Source organism: Alosa sapidissima, chromosome 7 (genome assembly GCF_018492685.1).
Source record: "Alosa sapidissima isolate fAloSap1 chromosome 7, fAloSap1.pri, whole genome shotgun sequence".
Classification (NCBI taxonomy): domain Eukaryota; kingdom Metazoa; phylum Chordata; class Actinopteri; order Clupeiformes; family Clupeidae; genus Alosa; species Alosa sapidissima.
In genome coordinates, this window is record NC_055963.1 from 23,470,244 (window position 1) to 23,489,804 (window position 19,561).

At 46.2% G+C, this 19,561-nt stretch overlaps 1 protein-coding gene across 1 annotated transcript in view; it reads right to left on the reverse strand.

Annotated features, from left to right (window-relative positions):
* Positions 1-13,136, reverse strand: part of slc6a8 (solute carrier family 6 member 8) — a 31,325-nt gene extending 18,189 nt beyond the window's left edge. Inside the window, exons 1-4 of the mRNA XM_042097346.1 lie at positions 12,260-13,136; positions 3,858-3,989; positions 3,005-3,269; positions 2,086-2,218 (exon numbers count right to left, since the gene is read on the reverse strand). Coding sequence (XP_041953280.1) covers positions 2,086-2,218; positions 3,005-3,269; positions 3,858-3,989; positions 12,260-12,557 — 828 coding nt within the window. The 5' untranslated portion in view covers positions 12,558-13,136. The remainder of the gene's footprint in view (positions 1-2,085; positions 2,219-3,004; positions 3,270-3,857; positions 3,990-12,259) is intronic.
* Between the last annotated feature and the right edge of the window lie 6,425 nt (positions 13,137-19,561).

Here is a 19,561-nt window from a genome sequence, read left to right on the forward strand (position 1 = left end):
GCGGTAATGCAGCCCTAAAAATAAAAAAATCTCAATGGGATATGAAAGTGGTGCTGTCCATCTGCAAACTGCAATGCCCTTAAAGGCACTTGGACACGTGCCAAAATCTATGCTTTAGATTTTTCCTGAAAAAACACTCAAGGAAGGCTGTGCTACCAGGACATTAGTACCTCCTCATACTGGCAGAAGGGGGCTTAACAACTTGTGCTAACTTGTGGCAAGACACCATATATACGGCAATTTAAAAAAATCTGCTAAATTACTACAGATTTGTGGATTTTTTTCATTTCTTTTCATGATTTCTTTATTCATGTCTTTATTCTCTGATTGTACTATAGTCCATAGGGATATTGTGTGATGGTAAATGGGAGACACGAGGCACTCTGAGTTAAACAAATCTCATCAAGGAAACACAATACTCCCTAGTACACACCAACTCAGCATCTGTGGCATTTATGACTGACTGTAACAAAAGTCTGAATGAGTAAACCGGCAGTGGCGACAGAAGTGGAGTCATTTTCTGTGAGGGGCTTCGTGTGACCCCGCCTCCTGAGCTAAGAAGATGGCTGTAGCCTTCTGCATGAGAGCCTGGTCACGTCTCACTGCAGACAATCCACCTCAGCCCACCAATCACGAACCAGCATTGTGACAGGGCACTTTGTAATATTTCATAGCCACACCCACTCACCCCCCATCCCCCTCGGCCAATGAAGTTGCCATAGCTACCCACTGCCTCAACTGTTATAGCGAGGCAAGCGGCAGTGAATGAGGGTGGAGCTTGAACCAAGGTTAGGAAAAAAAAAACACAACAAAATACACACAAACATCAACAACTAGATTGTGTTGAGTTCTCATTCACTCATGACAGAGAAAGAGAGAGAGAGAATCTGGTGCTGGAGGATTATGAGCGTTAGCTGACAGCTGAGACAGGAGTCACCAGCTGCACGGCCATTTGCTGTCCAGCTGATAACACCTGACGCCTGACTGATGGGATCTCATTAAAACACTGTGGCTTTATGTGCCGAGGCCTCTCTGTGCCTTTCCACATGGCTGCTAATGTCTCTCGTCTACACTAAGGACACACACATATGGAGTGGACTACACACAGAGCAAATGAAAAATACCAACACAAGCAACACAGATGCTTCAATGTTGCTCTATGATACTGGAGTCAGGACTAAGCATGAAATGTGGTTGGGACATAATAGCAAATAAAGCTTGCGTATTTTTTAAATACATTTTTTTAAATAAAATTTTACGTATAATTTAAATAGTGCCATATTTTTTTTCATTTTCCCAATTGAATCTTGGGAGTCTAAGAGCCTATTTTGTTCATTGATGTAGATGCTACCTACAAACCTGAATTCTGCTGACATTGATCATTCCTAGGATGAGAGGGAGGGAGAGAGAAAGAGAGAGAAAGAGAGAGACAGAGAGAGGGAGAGAGAGGGGGAGGGGAGAGAAGGACAGTGTGTGTGCAAGCTAGGAGTGCTGTTACATAAGTGTGAATGAAGCCAAGAAGGCAGCTTCTGAAGCTTTTGGCTCAGATCTTTGCGCCCTGCTTTTACCTGTGATCATACCTAACACAAAGATCATCAGCTTTTCTCTGCTTTAGTCCATTGGTGTGTGTGTGTGTGTGTGTGTGTGTGTGTGTGTGTGTGTGTGTGTGTGTGTGTGTGTGTGTGTGTGTGTGTGTGTGTTGGTGGAAGATAAGAAAGTGAGGAAGGAGGAAGCGGAGGCAGGTGTGTGTGTTTGAGAGTGAAAATTGCTGGCAGAAACGGCTGCGTGGGCACACTAAATAGTTGCATAAAAATAGATGCTTCAAAGAGAGAGAGAGGTGTGGTCAAAGTTGATTAGTGAAAGTTTTTGTCAAAGCTGACCCACAGCAGTGCCAAACAGTCCCTTCAAACAGAATGCATCAGATATGATTACAGTAAAAAAAGTTGGCGATATTGTAGTGGGTTCTGAACAATGTTCACCAAAACAACTCAGAGAATGCTACCTTGCAATGCCAATATCCTAAACAGAGCGTTCAGACCAGCCGTGTTTGTGTGTGTGAAGGGGGGCCTGGCGATGGCGTTTTACCTTTCCAGTCGACTTCACGCCTTTCCACACGCAGAAGTACACCATGATCCACACGGCCATCAGACACAGCACCAGCTCCCAGTTAATGGCGCCCGGCTCCTCCAGGCCATTCGAGATGTTCAGCACCTTGTTCCTTAGGGAGGCGCACCGGAGAAGACCAGAGAGAAAGAGAGAAAGAGAGAAAGAGAGAGAGATTAGATTCAGGACCTGTGACCGTGGACAGGCCCTCATTCATCCCAGAACAATCCCCTCATTCAGGCCTCCTGTCACAAAGGAAGCAGGAGGCTCTTTCTACACCACGGAATGCTACTTCTGACCTCTACACTACTGTAACTTGATGACACGTTACATTACGTGTCGTAAAGGACGGTGCTGGTATCCTTGGCCTCTGTGTGTGTCTGTGTGTCTGTGTCTGTGTCTGTGTGTGTGTGTGTGTGTGTGTGTGTGTGTATATGTGTGTGTGTGTGTGTGTGTGTGTGTGTGTGTGGCTGGTGTGGACATGGCTTCAACCTTCACTGACACATATTCATATCTCAAAGCCAGTCCCCCAGGAGCCGGAGAGCAAGTGCTGTGCTATACACATTCCTCAGGGCCACATGACCAGACAGAAGGAGATGACCTTCACGCCGCTCCAGCACAGTCACAAACAAAATCAGAGCAAATGCAGAAAAACACTTTTACCAGAAAGGAATTATGGTGATTCATCAAACTTAGATTCAGCTTGGGTGGAGGGGCAGGTCAAATAATGTGTCTTAATTCCATATATATTGTGGTACACCCCTATATTTCAAAGTAAAAATGTAAAACCTTGTTCAAAACTTACGATCAACTTATACATCAAAATTTGACGCCTGATTCTCAAAAAAGCCAGATCTTGACTACTGTCCGAAACAATTTCATGAATACCGGACACACTCACTCCCAGAACTCGATGATGGGAGAGCGTCCCTCTGCTAACTCCTCGCATGTCATGTTGCCAAAGGTGGCGTTGCCGATGGTTCCGTTCTTGCAGTCTTCATGGCGGAAGATCTCGATGCAACTGGGCGTGTTCCACTCGTTGTCGCAGGTGGACCACGGTAGGGTGCTGTTGAAGGACTTTATGAAGTAGTAGAAGCCCCACGCCAGGACCATGATGTAGTAAGTGTTACAGAAGAACACTATCACCATGGACGCATAGCCCAGTCCTTAGGGAGACACAGGAGGAGAGTGGACCAGTTAACGTACACACTTCAGAGTTTGCAGGATGGATAGTGAATCATTCTTGGCAATGTCAGTGACTTTGATCTGCCTGAGATGTGCTCTGAACAGAAGCTAACTGTTCTGTCATTCAGTTGAAGCATATAGCTGCTCTGAGCCTCACAATGGAGGGACAAGTCTGATGTGAAGGGCAAAAACGGCTGTAAAGGGGAAGTATTTATAACCCATTTATAGCCTACAATAGGCTTTTGCCCACTTCTACAGATGTTCCTCCTTATGTCCTTATGATAAATTACCAGCCAAAGCAGCTGATTCTTTTATGCCAGCACAAGACGTCTGGCTTTTACACTAATGAGTTATGGAAACAGGGAAGACTGTGATGCTGATGGTGCACATGCATTATATGGACAGCATATTGACTGACTGGACACAAGTATATTCTGATGTAAGTACTAAGCATAATTTCCAGTACAGCTTTGCAAAACTGTGAGATCCGTGGGCATGTGAGGTGTTTTGAAATATGCATCTGTTTGCATATTCCAACAGGGTGAAAGAGAGAGAAATTAATCAGATACCTTTGAACAGCGGTGCAATGTTCCAAACATTGATACTTCCAGCCTTCATGAACTGACCCAGAGCAATCTCCAGGAAGAAAATGGGAATACCCCCCAGGAATATGAAGAGTCCATACGGGATGAGGAACACTCCTGAGGAACAGACACATACAGAGAGAGAGAGAGAGAGAGAGAGAGATCATTTCATTAAGACACTTTATTTACAAGACTCTTAAGTATTTATGTCTCATTTACTAGCATTAGCACTTTTATATGTGCTTTGGGCAAGAAGAGGTGTACAGAAATGATTTAGAACGATGAAACAATGTGCTTTAGCACTAATTGGGACTGAGTATGAGCAGGAGAGAAAGAGGGAGGGAGAAGGAGAGAGGCACAGACTAGTCCTCCTGTTACAGGCTAGTCATTGAAAGCCCCCTCTAGAGTTACCCAATCAGTCGGACAAGCTCCATGTAATGCTGTTTGCTGCATTAGCCAGCATCCTTGAAGCTGTGCTGTGAGTGCACAGCAAACCCATCATCTGCAATGAGGCCTTAGCCCCCTACGTTTGACGGACAGCTCCCGCAGCCCATGGACTCCGGTGAGGGGGCAGGGCCTGGAGTGAGGGTGACCAATGAGAAGAGGGCGGGGGCAGGGTCATTGGCTGTGTTAGCGGCAAGGCTCCTAATGCAGATTATCCATTGAACAATGCGCCACACACACTCAATGAAGGTCCAGATGACGTCAGCCCTCCACCATCAACACCCCCCTCCCCGGCACTAAGCCCCCCTCCTCCTGAGCCCATAGGCCAGCTCACAGGCTGACAGTGAGAGCGAGTGCGAGACTGCTGAGAGCCAGTTATTCAAAGCACCACCCGTTGCATAACGCTGGGCTCCGCAAGCTAGCAGCAACAGCCAAAGACTCGCTGGCAGAATTAAAGATGGATGCTTGAAGGCGAGAAGTGACCCCCTTTTTTGTTTGTGGAATGGGGTCGAATGGGCAGCGACGGAATGAGCTCGGGGACATAATCACTGTGTCCGTCTTCCCAGGTAGAAAGGCAGTGGGCATATCAGAAGCACTGGTGCATGGCTGTATATTAACCCGGCGCGACACAGCTGTACTGTGATAAAGGAGATGGCAGCCCCCTTGGAAAAAAGAAATAGTTCAACTTGAGGAATCCGAACTGGGTGAATGAATAGCTTTGCCTGAGCTCCTTTTCACAGAGCATAACCTACTGTTCGGAATGAGGGGACCATGACTAGGATAGAAGCCTTTTGATAAACTGCACACAAAGGGAGCTGGGGGGGGGGTTGTATACAATGTGCAGCACAGATTCTATTCTGCCTTACAGAAACAAATGCTGCCATGACTAGAAGCATTATGGCACCTCGACCTCAGCATTTGTTGCACAAGAAAACGGCTGTAAAATATGTAGACGTGGGCTTTGAGAATGGTGAGAGGAGATGGAAGCTGATTTGCACACAAAGAGCACGCTATGGAAATGCCTGTTGGATGATGAATGAGCGTGTGACTGCCAGCTCACACACTAAGAGGTGGAAATAAGACGCACCGTCGGCATGCCGGTGACTCACAGGCACACACGCGCGCTGTCGCACAGACGGCAAACACACTGCGCAGGACGTCGTGACTTTACCCTGGTAGGGGGGGGGGGAGTAAAAGCATATCCGCGAAGACAAGCACCTCACTCTACCTGAGCTGAAACCCGTGATGCTGCGATTCAGGGATGCCGACGGAGCTCATCCCGCCATTTTTAAACCTAAGCACACTCCCGCCTCGTTTGGCATAACCAACCCCACGAAACCCGGCATCTCCCCGCTGATGGTGCCTTCCACTGCAGAAGACACGTGGCACTCACACTCATACACGAAAACGACTCCATATTTCAGAGGCCCGTCTCCAACTAACAGCAGGACACCAGACGAATTAACACTGGGTCAGACTGAGACTGACACGGGTTTTTGCTGAATGGCTGTCCCTTTATCCCACCACCCCCACATTGGCCGTTTACTTTTAGTTAATTAGCTCAGCAATTATTGGTGGCACTGCTCTGAGCCGCTCAGGAATAGCCGGCCCATTCAGGCACGCTGTAGTAAAGAGAGCGTACGCTAAGCCTTCTATTCTCGACGGGCTAAGTAACTGACTAGAGCTCTCCTGGCCTTGGGGGGGTTATAACGTTAGACGAGGAGTGAACGCTGAATCCCTTTTGCTCGCCACCGCCACCGGGCAGAAGCTGCAGTCCGTAGCGAGTGAGTGCAGAGCATAGCGCCCCACCTGAGTTCCTTTAGACCAGCTGCATCACCCCCTCAGGCAATCACGAGGTCTCATTTTTTTTTAACAGCGTCACTATTAAGAAAGCTCAAAGAAGAGTGGAGAGAGAGAGAGTGAGAGAGAGAGAGAGAGAGGGGGAGAAAGTGACAGAGAGGGAAATGACAAATAATTGCTGGCTGTGATTAGACAGTGTGGTGTTGAAATGATGCTATAAATACCCATCTCCTCCCCTCCCCCCTCTTCTCTCCTACACCGCCAACACATGGATATGACCCCCGCCGCAGTCATCACATGCTATCATCTTCAGAGGAAGGGGATTGGTAAGCATCTACTACTGGCAGTTTGGTGGGAATAAATCTGTGACTCAGAGACACATTGCATCGCTGAAACAGCTAATGATGCCTCTGCCACCCCACACCCACCCAGTCATAGATGTAAACAAGCATACATTTTTGAGATTAAGAATATTGGCCATTTCCTTAAATCACCTCACACATGCAAATGTAATCCCTCCATAGCCTGCACATTTAAAACTAATTTTAAACGTCTTATGATGGATTAAGCCAACCCAATTATCCATTCCCTGGTATATTCAGATAACTGGGTGCAGCATGAGATTACCGGCCATGCCGTCAACATACTTCAATACTGCAAAGTGACAGCCACCTTGAAGTTCTCTAATACCCCCAAATCTGTTAGGGTAGTAGAGAGCTCCATAAACTCACCAGACTGATGGGGCAGCAACAGAGGCTACAATATCCATCTCTACAGACACTACGAACAAGTGGCTCCCTGCACTTATCGACTCTCCTTAGCCCGAATGTTAACCTCATGTCCAGGGCAAACATCCATAAAACCGGTGGGCAAAGGTTAGCGTTGAGGACACACAAACCAAACAACAGCAGCGAACCTCAGCAACACACACCACGCGTGCAAGAACATTATTACTGCGGCCGCGCCACTTGAAGCGTTGCACCTGTATATGGCCTACTTTTCCATAACAAATGGCCTCTATTACAGTGAGGGATGACAATAAAATACTCTCCACTCTTCCTCTCGTGGCGGTGGTGTGACCACGGACCATGATGAGCAGTTCCAGGCCCCGAGATTGGGTTGCACCATTCCCTGCCTGAACCCTAAAGCGCTCCTGGGTTCCAGTCAGAAACGGGGGATTAAAAGATTAACAGACACTCTTCTTAATCGCTCGTCCACGTGGGGTGAAGAGCTGATGTCAGTCAGGGCAGGGAGCCAAAAAAACTCCGTATTCACACTACAACCTTGTGCTGGCCTCACTTCTCACGCCGCCCACCCCACAGGAGCAGCCCAGTGCTCAGCTGTGTCCCCTTCACTCATGCATATCGCAGGACAAGAGGCAACAGAACTTCACAGCAATTAGTCCTCAAAGTAGTTCAGTGATGGCCACAACAACGCCAGTAGCCTTGCCATTTTGACGTTGAGGTGAGGCCACATAACAGCACGTGGATTTTGACCACTGGCCACCATAATCCAATCAGAGACCCAAATGAAATAAATCAGCACTCAAATGACATTGCATGTGAACGGCCCTCTAATCCCAGTTCTTCAATAACCGAACAGATTCCACAGGACTGGAAGTGTGTAAGCAAGCAAGATGAAAGGCATTTGACAGACAACGGTGGGAGGGTCGAGGGTGGGGGGGTGAGAGAGAGATCCGATTTTGACTCTAGACATGCAAAATAATCACAGATGGCATAACTGCACGGACGTGCCGACGCGCATGGTGACATGAACGCATGGTGCATTGAGTGCATGTGGGTACAGTAAGCGGACCTCTGTGGGCTGCAGCCAAGGACGAGCAGCGGGCTCACTGCAGACCCTATAAATCTCCTGGCTGGCGGACGCTATGCGCTAACGCTACCTGCTGCTGCTTTTCAGGAGGCAAATGCCCCCCCCCCCACTGCTGCAGCCAGTGCCACCAGCAAATACACCACTGCAATTCATTCACCTTTGCCTGTCTGTCTGTCTCACACACACACACACTTCCTCGTTCCACTGAGAGGGACAAAAACCCCGCAATGTCACGCTCAGCCACAGAACTTCTCAACTTCCTACGAGGGGAAAATGTGGCATCCATCACGGAGATGGCTTCCTATTAACACAATGCAAGTATGGACAGACCGAGAGTCATTTGGTTCTCTCCTCATGTATGTGACAAACAGTCTCTTAAATGTCTTTTTCTGATTTTGTTGAAACAGATAGGCCTATTTGGTGATGTCCTTGCAAAGGTCATACTGAAGAACATTGATAAGAAAGATAAACTGATACTGCGAAGACCTCTCACTCGACCCTCAGAGTGGAATGTCAGCATAAGTATTAGTGTCACTGTCAGCTTAATTAAATGAAAATGCCGACTGGGTAACTGCGTGAGTGACATTAGATTCAAAAATTTGACAACCAAGGAGAATCGAGATTTTGCATCAGTGGGACACGACCAGAATTTGTAATTGTATTCCTACGTTTCACTGTGTTTCTTCATGCAGCTTCTAGAATAAAACATCTGAGACTACAGCGCACAGTGTTTATGTCAGCACTTGGAGTAGCAATGTTGAGCTGAGAGGTGCAGTGGATCTTGTGTTATCAGCCAACCTTTCAAAAGGGCTTAATGGTGCACCGGAGGGAAACTCATTTCTACAACTACTATAGGAGCCTCAATTCTATGACCATTCATCATCATACCATGATGCCAGGGTCAAATTTACATTAAAAATTACAAGAAAAATTCTGTCGCAAACCAACCTAAACAAGTCCAATCTGTATGGCAGTGACGCCCTTAAAAGCAAGACTATAGTTGTAGTCCTCAGATCGTGATCCGACCACTGGTCTCACATCAAAGGACACAACTTGATTGCAGTTTTCTCTCTACCCTCACTTTTATGATACTCATTTCTGAACATTTCCTATTGTGTGTGAATCGTGATAGTGTAAGAGAGTGGGGCACCACGTGGCAATTAAAAGGAATCCTACTGTAGTGCATGGAAGCACCATCCCAGGAATTATTAATGAGGTGGAGGGGGACATCTAAAATGTATGAGGTTATATAAAATGCATTGTGAAAAAAGGCAAAATGCTGACTGCTGATTTTTTCAAATGCTTGTCCGTCACCAAACTAATGACTTAATTGCCTATCTTAATTCATTGTAGGTTCACTGGAAATACTATAAGATCAGAAAGCTTATATCAAACAATAAAGTGTTAAATTAATTAAGCAATTTGAATAAATGAAAGACAATGTTCTACAAACTTTCTCATTACCCCGTGGAGCCAATATACACAGAAGTGTTACCCTCTTTCTTGATAGTTGGTACAATAACTCGTTTCTGTGTGAAGAGCACCTTTTCAACTTGGGGCAGCTTGATTTGATTTGGCAAGAGGATCTTGGTAGCCTCTGTGGTATGCACACAATTTGAAAAGGACACATACTGAGTCTGGCAACATGGACGGCAAACACATCATCATGTTACCTTAGAGCTCCCAGCAAGGGGCAAAGCAAGTATTTGGAGAAGAGAGCTGAGACAAGGCTGGAGACATCACCTGCCACTCATCAAGCCTCGAGCCTTTCTCTCGCTGGCACCTCTGGCCTGAATTAAACATTGTTTTAGCAGAATTGATGTTCCCTCTAGATATTTCCCACCAGCAGGTCCCCACTGGCCTTTTCAAAGGGTCAGTCTTTACAATCACCAAGAATAAATGGATTTCATCCAAACAGCCTCTTGTTAAAATAGATACCCTCTCTTCATGTCCCTAATGTGAACCTCAGCACCCAGGGAGAGAGGGCTTTCAACTACATAGCCCCCAAGCTGTGGAATTCACTGCCAGACTACATGAGACATTGTGACTCAATTACTGACTTTAAAAGCACACTTAAAACATATCTCTTCAAGATGGCTTATGGACTGACTGACTAGATTTTTACTTTTTTATTTTTACTTTTAATTAATTTTTTTGAGATGACTATAATTTTACAACCTTTTTGTTTTGTTTATTTGTGAAGTGACCTTGGGTGACATGAAAGGCGCTCTAAATAAAATGTATTATTATTATTATTATTATTCTCTCTCTCTCTCTCTCTCTCTCTCTCCCTCTCTCTCTCTCTCTCTCACACACACACACACACACAGACACACACAAATGCACATGCGCGCACACACACACACACATTATGGACACATAAAATCAGTTACACTGATTATTGACTGGCAAGTATGCGGCTGCTATTGAAGTTGATAAGTTAAATTAGATTTAAAACATGCTCTGAGGGATCGTAACTACACGTATTCTATTACATCCATTTTGACCAACACCACAGAGAGAGGCCAGAGCAACCTCCACTGTTTATGTAGTTATATTTGTTTGAATGAATGATGGATGGCCCCTAATGGAAAAGCCTCATCCTATTGACATTTATTACTGTACATAATCAAATCATAAGGGAAAACATTAGATGCAGATGTGTAACCATATCCATTTCAAGTACATGTCCAGACACCTTGGGAAACTTACAGACTCAACAATAAACTAATTACGCTACTGAGACTCCACACAGCCTTACATTGGCTTCAAATACATATAAAAATGTGAATGTGTGACTACTTTATTCTTTACTTACTTTTTACTTTTTTAAGTGACTACATACTTGTCTGATGTCTGATATCAGCTTTAAATCTTTAAAAACTAAATTTATTTTCCCATCTTTGTAATGGGCATGAACTGACTGTATGTTTGTCAAAGTTTATGGGACATACACCTGAGGAATGTTTTGCATGTCTGCATTTGGCAATTAAAAAAACAATAGGTTTTGTATTTTCCTTTTTCTTTAGGAGCCTCCAGCATCCCAAGAATATATATGTTTTTTTTTCTGGGCCACTAACAGTATTCAGCAATCCACTATTGCTGAGGACCTCAGACTTAGAAGGACACTGTGGAATGGATGTGTAGGAGTTGAAGTAGCTGTTGTGCTGAAATATTATCTTGTCTTATATAAGTGACTCCTTGTTTTTGCGAGAGCGTGCGAGAGACACTTCAGTACTTTCACAAGACAAAAATGTTATCATGTATTTTGCTTACTTTTACCTCTGATTACACACCCCTGGCTATGTGCACTGTTGTTTGGTTATGAACAGTGGGATTTGTTTACCTGAAACTGCCGTTTGGTTGGGGATACTGCCGAATTAATCCTAGTTGGATCAACTGAGATGGATTTAATTAAAGGTGTACATCATGACTGCGATCACTGGCCTTTTTATGGGGCTCTTATGTAAATCAATTGATTAGCCTAAGTAAACTCTGGACACAGTCCAATTTGGAACATAGGAAGAGACATTCTTATTCTGAAAAAAAAACCCACAATAAAGCTCTTTCTCATAAGTCCTGCATGTGTGACTCAGAGAGAGCCCTTTCGGTGATACATTGAAATGATAATGATCCACAGGAAGCTCACTGTCTACAGAATCTTTACAGAAAGTGGAGACACCAATGGCAACTTCAACCATCTGTGTATCTGCATCTATGGTAAATCTCTAGCTTAGCATTTTTCACTTTTGGTTCTGTGATTTATCCATGTCTGTTGTCCAAAAGCACTAAACCTTCTGACTGAAATTAGACAGAAAAATACAGTTACATATTTTAACATTTGGCACCATGTCACTCAGTGGTGCAAAATGGTAAGGTCATATCGCGCAATATATAAACATTCTAACAGCACAGAAGGCAGAGAAACATAAACGCAATCGTGACTACGATCTGTAGGCACGCCCCCCGTCCCAAAGCACTGGAAAAACCCCAAGATTTGCCATTAATAGGCAGACATGTGATGTCGCGGTAATGATGTGCTGACGTCGTTCTCCATCTTGCAGAGGTACCCCACTGAAGGACTCGGTGGGCATACAAAGTAAAAACGCCTGACGTTCTAGCTAGTGCGTAGAATTAAACGTCAGCTGACGTACCACCGTCTCTAGTGCGTTATCTCGGGAGTCACGGTACATGACTTAAGGGCATGACCGAACTATGTGATGGGATGCGATACATGGTGTAGGCTATAGTGTGATGGGACGGGGTATAAACGTCACAGAATTGCTGCTGCTATAGATCAAACAACTCACCTCCTCCGTTTTTGTAGCAGAGGTAAGGAAAACGCCACACGTTTCCCAGCCCCACTGCAAACCCCACGCAGGACATGATGAAATCCATCTGCCTGGTCCAAGTCTCTCTTTCGGGGTATCCCTTGCCCACGGTGGGTACCGCAGGTGGAGCTCCAGCACCGGCCGCGCCGGCGCTCCCAATAACGGTTCCATTTACGCCTTGATGTCCATTTCCATTAGGGATGAGGTGACCCTTCCTCTCTTCCCCTAGGACCACGTTCACAGCAGAGCAGTCAGTGTTGAAAGAAGATTTCTCCATTCCAATTATGCACTTGTAAACAAAACACCCTCAACGTCCAGACAACACTGAGAAGTAAGGAATAAGTGAAAGTATCACCCTATTTATTTATAGGTTCTGGTCCTTTCAGGTCCCTGAAAGGGATGCAAGTCAGTAGGTAGAATTTATTTTTCAATAATCGCTTCGCAGTGTCATACGTTCAACGATGAGCAGGCAGTCAAATTTGTTGGCGAAATTGGCAACTGGGATGTTGGTAGGATTGTAAAATTCCTTTATAAAATAATGTCAAAGAAAACTATAAACGCTCATAAAAGAAAAAAACACCGAATTAGACAGCACCCTCAAAAACAATCCACGAAACACTTAAATGTGAGTCTGAAGAATCGCATGGGAACGTATCTCTCAAAGAGGAGACGAGTGTCTAGACGGAAAACTAAGCGAGCCTTGCGCGCACAATTTATGAATGTAATGTAATTACATTCACAGATTTTGTCTTTAAATGTCGTGCCTAGACCATTTTCCTTGTTGCGTTCCTTCACTGAGAAATGCGTGAGTCTCTAATGATTGTATGTGGGTGCCTCTTGCTGCCTTCTCCTCTGTGCGCTGTCTGACTGAGTGCAGGGCGCTCGCAGCTTTAACAGGGTAGATGTCGCCAAGGACGTCACTTGGATTTCATCCCTCCCCCGTCCAGCTTAAGGATACAGCGGCTCATTCAGTTTAGTGTGGCTATGCCGATCATTGCAGCGCCAGAGCGGGTGCTTTCATACTTCGTTCTCTTCTGGCGTTCACATCAAAAAACTACTATATGCAAATGAAACAGAGTATAAGCCAGCTATGACAGTAGGTGTTTTTGACAAAAAATAAAAATGACAACTGAATTTGAAAACATATGGAAATACATCGGAATGTTGAATTGATTGGATGGTGATTTCTCAGATGTATTATAGGTTAATGCAACCTTATGTCTCGCCACTTCCAGTGTTTTGAAGGCACGTGATAAGTGTAACACAACCCTCAGGACATATGTTAGGGGAAGTATTAATGGCAAAAGAATTCCGTCTCAGTGTAACCCATAAAAATAGCACATGCAATTACGTCACTTTGTGTAGGACTGATTACTTCCATACTCGGAAAGGAGATTAGTTAAGCATGCAAGGATACATTCTGTTTTACTTAAATTTGTTATCACATTTATCTTTCAGCAGCTTGGAATCACATAGAAACTATTGACAACCAAATAAACAAGAGCAGTCAGGTGACTATCAGTGGCGGTTCTAGACAAATTGCAGGGGCTAAACAGGAGCGCGGGAACCTATTTTTGACCAGGGGTGCTGAAAAACAAAAATAATGGATGTCCGACGATTTCTCCCCTCCTGGACATGTTTCGGATTTTGACTGCTAAATACGTAATTTTAGTGCGGTGTGCGGGTGATAGAGAGAAGTTTTAAAACAGTCCTGGGCAGCCACAAATTCCAATGTTCCGCAACAGCACTCCGATTCCACTGCACCCACCCTAACCCCACAGAAGCGCAACATCATTAGCCTATTTCAGTATAGCTAAGGAAAATTACTTTTCTGATCGTCCAAACCACACCAGAGATGTTTGGCTTTAAATAAGCTAATAATCAGGCTGCAATGATCTCGCAAATCATTTCTGAATAGCCTAAAGTGTCTCCACAGCAAGTATGTGTCCTAATAATTTCTATCTTAGCGACTAGTAAAATGCAGGGTCGGACTGGGAGCAAAATTCGGCCATGGCAATTTTCTCCTGGACCTGGAAAAAAATACACACAGTATCATGCTGTAGCAACACTTCATAAACTGAACGCAAACATTTAATTTAGATTTGGACCTATAGCCTAATCACAATAACACGGGGTCCGGGTGTCTCTCTGGGATTTTAAAAAAAAAGAATCTGGTTGCCATCACACTGTTTTAAAGTGATTTGAAATTGAGAGGGACAGGATTCAGGGATATAGGCTACTAAAGACAGGCTCATCTTCTGTCTGTCTCACGTCATGTTACCCTATGCATTAAACCACACTGCTTGACTAAATTAAAAATATAGGCTACTGAACATGGACATCGTCATAGTTGACAGAAATTACGTTTTGTGCCGACATGTTGTAGAAACACAAACAGCCTTTATTTGGTGCAAATCTTCTCCTTTACTTTGGTTATAGTCCGCCACGATTCACATTAACTAGGCTATCACCACAAGTGCATACTAAACGTTTTTGCCCTAGTTTGTGTGCCGTCATCACATTTTGCAATACCTTCGTTACTAACCTACCAGTTGATAGCCTACCATTTACCTGCATCGACTCGCGATTGATTGTGCATCTAATGTAACACTCGGTGGAGAGACCACTTTCCAAGTTTCACTTTCACTGTCGTTGTGAGCTAAAAGGATAGGCCTACTATATAGGAAATACTTTGAAGTTCCTTTTGAGTAGGATCAGCTCCAAAAATGAATAGGTTTTCTTTAACCTGTGCTAAATAACTTAAAAAAAAAAAAAAAAATCCCGGAGGTCACCGGCCCACATATGGACTGGCCCACCGGGCATTTGCCCGGTTGTACAGATTACCAGTCCGAACCTGGTGAAATGATTTCACTAGCTATACATTTATTAATTTTGCAAAACTGTAAAACACAATTAAAGTTTCTTTCAGCTTACCCATGCTTTTTTGAACGTGTAAATCGCATAGAATATGTAGGCCTATATCAACCGTAGGCCTACACACTTGATCGCTATCACTGTTCTTACAGTAACTGACTCACATTCACGTTAATCTCTATAACTGTTCATTCTTAGTAGCCTATATTCGAACCTATCCATAACCCTTTTTTGCTATTTGACTCATCATTCCACATACAAAAATATAAATAATGTCAGACAGCGAATTAGTAATTATTTAAAAAATATAATATTTAAAAAAAATCTATCTCCTGCCAGCAGGGGGTGCTGCAGCACCCTCAGCACCCCCCTTCCTGGGGCCAAAGAGGGGCCAGTGTTTAACCAGAGGGGCACATTAAAAAATGGCAACAAATTATATTTAAAGATTATACATTTTATTTTACTTTAAAATCATATATACATGTATTTGGTACAAGAGTGAGTGCAGGTGCAAGAGAGGTAGGGTCATAAAAAATGAAAAAAGTATAGACATCGATGGAGGAAGACGGGGAGGAGTTGGAGGCGACGCGACAGACCACAGCACAGCCACCACAACGCCGCCCACGCAAGTGGAAGAGGCCGGCCAGCGGAGACGGATGCTACCGGTGTGGCGAGCCGGGGCACATCGCGAGGTACTGTCCCGCCCCAGCACCCCTCACGCGCGCGCCCCAGTCAAACTAGAGGGAGGTGGCACGGCGGGAGGGATGCCACCTTCAAGTTTCACTACCTCCCTGGCTATGGACTGCATACGGCTGGGCCGGCTCGGCCAAACAAGAGGACTCTATGTGGACTGTACGCTAGACGGGACTCGGTGTCGCGCCTTGATCGATACTGGCTCCACCATCTCGCTGGTGCGCCCCGGTCTCTTACCCGGCACGCTGGTAGCCAGACCCAGAGGCTGGGAAGAGACAAAAACACGCATCACCACAGTTACCGGAGAGCGAGCGGAACTGTATGGACAAAAAGTGGTGTGTGTGTGCATCAACAGTGAGACGGCGAGCCGCCGGCTTTGGTTGGCTAGCATTCAGGATGATTGCATTCTCGGCCTGGACATGCTAGAGAAATGGGGGGCTGTGGTGGACATTTCCCGGTTCACACTACACTTAGGGACAAGCAGCGTAGTGTTGCACACGGCGGGGAAGACTGAGCACGAAGTGCGGAGAGCTGGCGCGACGAAGAACCCTCCAACTCGCTCCACACAAGCCCGCAGAAAGCAAACTCACAAAGAGTACTCGCCATCCAAGACTCCGCCCCTCCCCACACAAGCCCGCGAAACTCAAGCCCGCAAAAACAACAGGTCTCATCCAGGTCCGCTTGCCGAGTCCACCACTGCTAAGCTCAGGCCCACTAGAGAGGAGCCAGGAGAGCGGGTTGAGCAATCACCACTCTCCGCTCAGAGAGTGCGGCCCTCTGTAGAGACAAGGCAAGCCGTAAATGAACTCTGCACTCGTAGCTGTGAGGGGCTGAGTGAAGCACAGGGTAGCCAGGTACTACTAGCTTCGTACACCGACATCTTCGCCGCAAGAGATGAGGACTGCACCCGAACGAGCCTGGTCCAACACAATATCGACACCGGAAATGCCCGGCCCATCCGACTTCAACCTCATCGCTTACTGTTCGCCACACGACAAGCAGCTGAAGAAAAGATAAAAGAAATGGCCGCGGCAGGAGTAATAGAGCCAAGCAGTAGTCCCTGGGCTGCGCCAGCTGTACTCGTCCGAAAGAAGGACGGCTCGTGGCGGTTCTGTGTTGACTACAGGCGCCTCAACCACTCCTACCCACTCCCCCGCATTGACGATGCGCTGGACAGCATTGCTGGCTCCTGCTGGTTTAGCTCGATGGACTTGCGCAGTGGCTACTGGCAGATTGAGCTAGCCCCGGAAGCTCGGCGGAAGACAGCGTTCACCATCGGGCAAGGGCTGTGGCAGTTCCGGGTACTTCCGTTCGGCCTATGCAACGGGCCAGCGAACTTCGAGCGGCTGATGGAGCGTGTCCTGGCGGGCATTCCACGAACATGCTGCATGGTTTACCTGGACGACATCCTGTGTCATGCAACGGACTTCACCGGTGCCATAGGACATCTGGAGAAGGTGTTTGACGCCATACGAGGTGCTGGGCTCAAACTGCACCCGAAAAAGTGCAACCTGTTCCGGAGGCAAACCGGGTTCCTGGGCCATGTCGTGGGGGCTGCCGGAGTGGCCACCGACCCAGCTAAGGTGGAGACGGTGAGACGTTGGCCTGTTCCACGCGAAGGTGCTGAGCTGCGGAGCTTCCTGGGCCTGGCGTCATATTACCAGCACTTCATTCGGGACTTTGCTACAGTTGCCAGATGCTGCATCGATTGACGCACAAAGGCCAGCTCTTCGAGTGGACACGGGAGTGGGATGCGGCATTCCGGCGGCTGCGGAGGGCGCTAAGTGAGGCCCCAGTGCTCGCTTTCCCTGACCCTCGACTGCCGTTTATCCTGGACACCGACGCCAGCGACGTGGGCGTCGGCGCCGTCCTCTCACAAGCAGGCGAGCAGGGCGAGCAAGTGGTCGCATACTTCAGCCGCTCACTGGACCGAGCGGAGAAAAATTACTGCGTGACCCGCAGAGAACTGTTGGCTGTGGTGGTGGCAGTGCGTCATTTCCGAACCTACCTCTACGGCAAACGGTTCCTGCTGAGAATGGACCACGCGTCGCTCACCTGGCTGCTGAACTTCAAAGAACCAGAGGGCCAGCTGGCTCGCTGGTTGGAGGCGCTCCAGGACTACGACATGGAGATTCGACACCGGGCGGGTCGCCTTCACGGCAACGCGGATGCCCTGTCCAGGCGTCCGTGTGCAGCAGACCAGTGCCAGATGTACAGTATAGGCTAAACATACTACAACATGATGTATTTACTTGTATACCGGTATGTATATCTGCATGTATTTCAACATGTAGGCCAAATATTTACTTAAAAAAAAAACATGTACAGCCATATTAACACAAAAATAATTTACAGCAGAAAGGCCTACAAGACACACAGTAGGCCTACAATGAAATTGTAATTGGACTAATTTGTAGTTGTAGTTGTTTGTAATTTGTATAAATTGTAATTTGCAAATAGTAAGAAGAACCTTCTTGACAAACCTGATAGTGCAGTACTTGATCCACACGGATCCATTTGCTGGCTGTTCCTCTCTCTGTCCCTGTATGTTTCCTCTCCATCTTCTTCATGCTCCTCACCCTCTGGAATTTCCCTCTCTGTGTCAGAGCCCTGACCTCCACCGACTCCTCTGGCTCTCCCTCTTGCTAGTCCTTGTTTCTCACTGCTGTTTCGCTCACTTTTTTGTTTACTGGGGCAAAAACGGACGCTGTCCCTTCCTCGTTTCATGATTAGAAGGAATAAAATGTAGGGGCATGCATTTTGTTGCCTAACCATCCCTCAGGCAGATAGCTACTGTTGATCACTACTTTACTCAAATATTGTTATCGCAATGCAACTGCCAAGACGGATGAAGTTACGTGGTTAACATCACAACATAGTGTAGAGCAAGGGTACTGACATTTGGATATGCTTCGATGAGTTTGCTAAGATATGATTAAGTTTCTAAACATGTTTCAAGACAAGACATTTATTAACTTGATTTCATTATCAGTGTGAGGAACAACAGTAACACAGTTATATGCAAAAACAACAAATTACCTTCGACTCGAGAAATCGTAGCTTCTCTCTCCAAGAGTAGTTTCTGAGCTCTCATTCACCGAGCAGCACCGCAAGTGCGCCGCTCTAATTTACCGGTGTAGAACGTTGGACCGCATTAGTTCGTTTGGCTCTCGCGTGTGTATAATCATAATAAATTCAGCAGTCGTAGGACTCATACCTCTCAGAGGCGGAATCGCTGGCTCCACCATCTCTGGTGGAGGGTCAGGAACCGCACCCTCAGGAATAGAGGCACTCCCAGGGGATGGTGTTGAGTCACTGTCGTAGTTCTCCAGGAACTCCTCAGCACACTCCACCGAAGGCCGCTCAGGTGTTGTTGCTGCCTCCGTTTGTAGAAGTTGGTCGACATGTCTCCTCCATGTGAGGCCTTGAGCAGTCTGGACGGTATAGGAAACTGGGCCGGTCTGTGCCACAATGGTCGCGGAAACCCAATGTGGTCCAGTGCTGTAATTTCTCGCCAACACCTGGGGCCTCATTTATAAAAGGGTTGCGTAGAAACCATCCTTCATTTGATCTTAGATCATTTCTGAAATGATCGTACGTGTGATTCAGAGAAAACGAACGTACACACAAAAAAACGTGCGTACGCCACCCTTCCAGATGTGCCCACTAATTATGTTTTTTCCAGCAAAGCTTTCTGGAAAGAGATCGCATGCA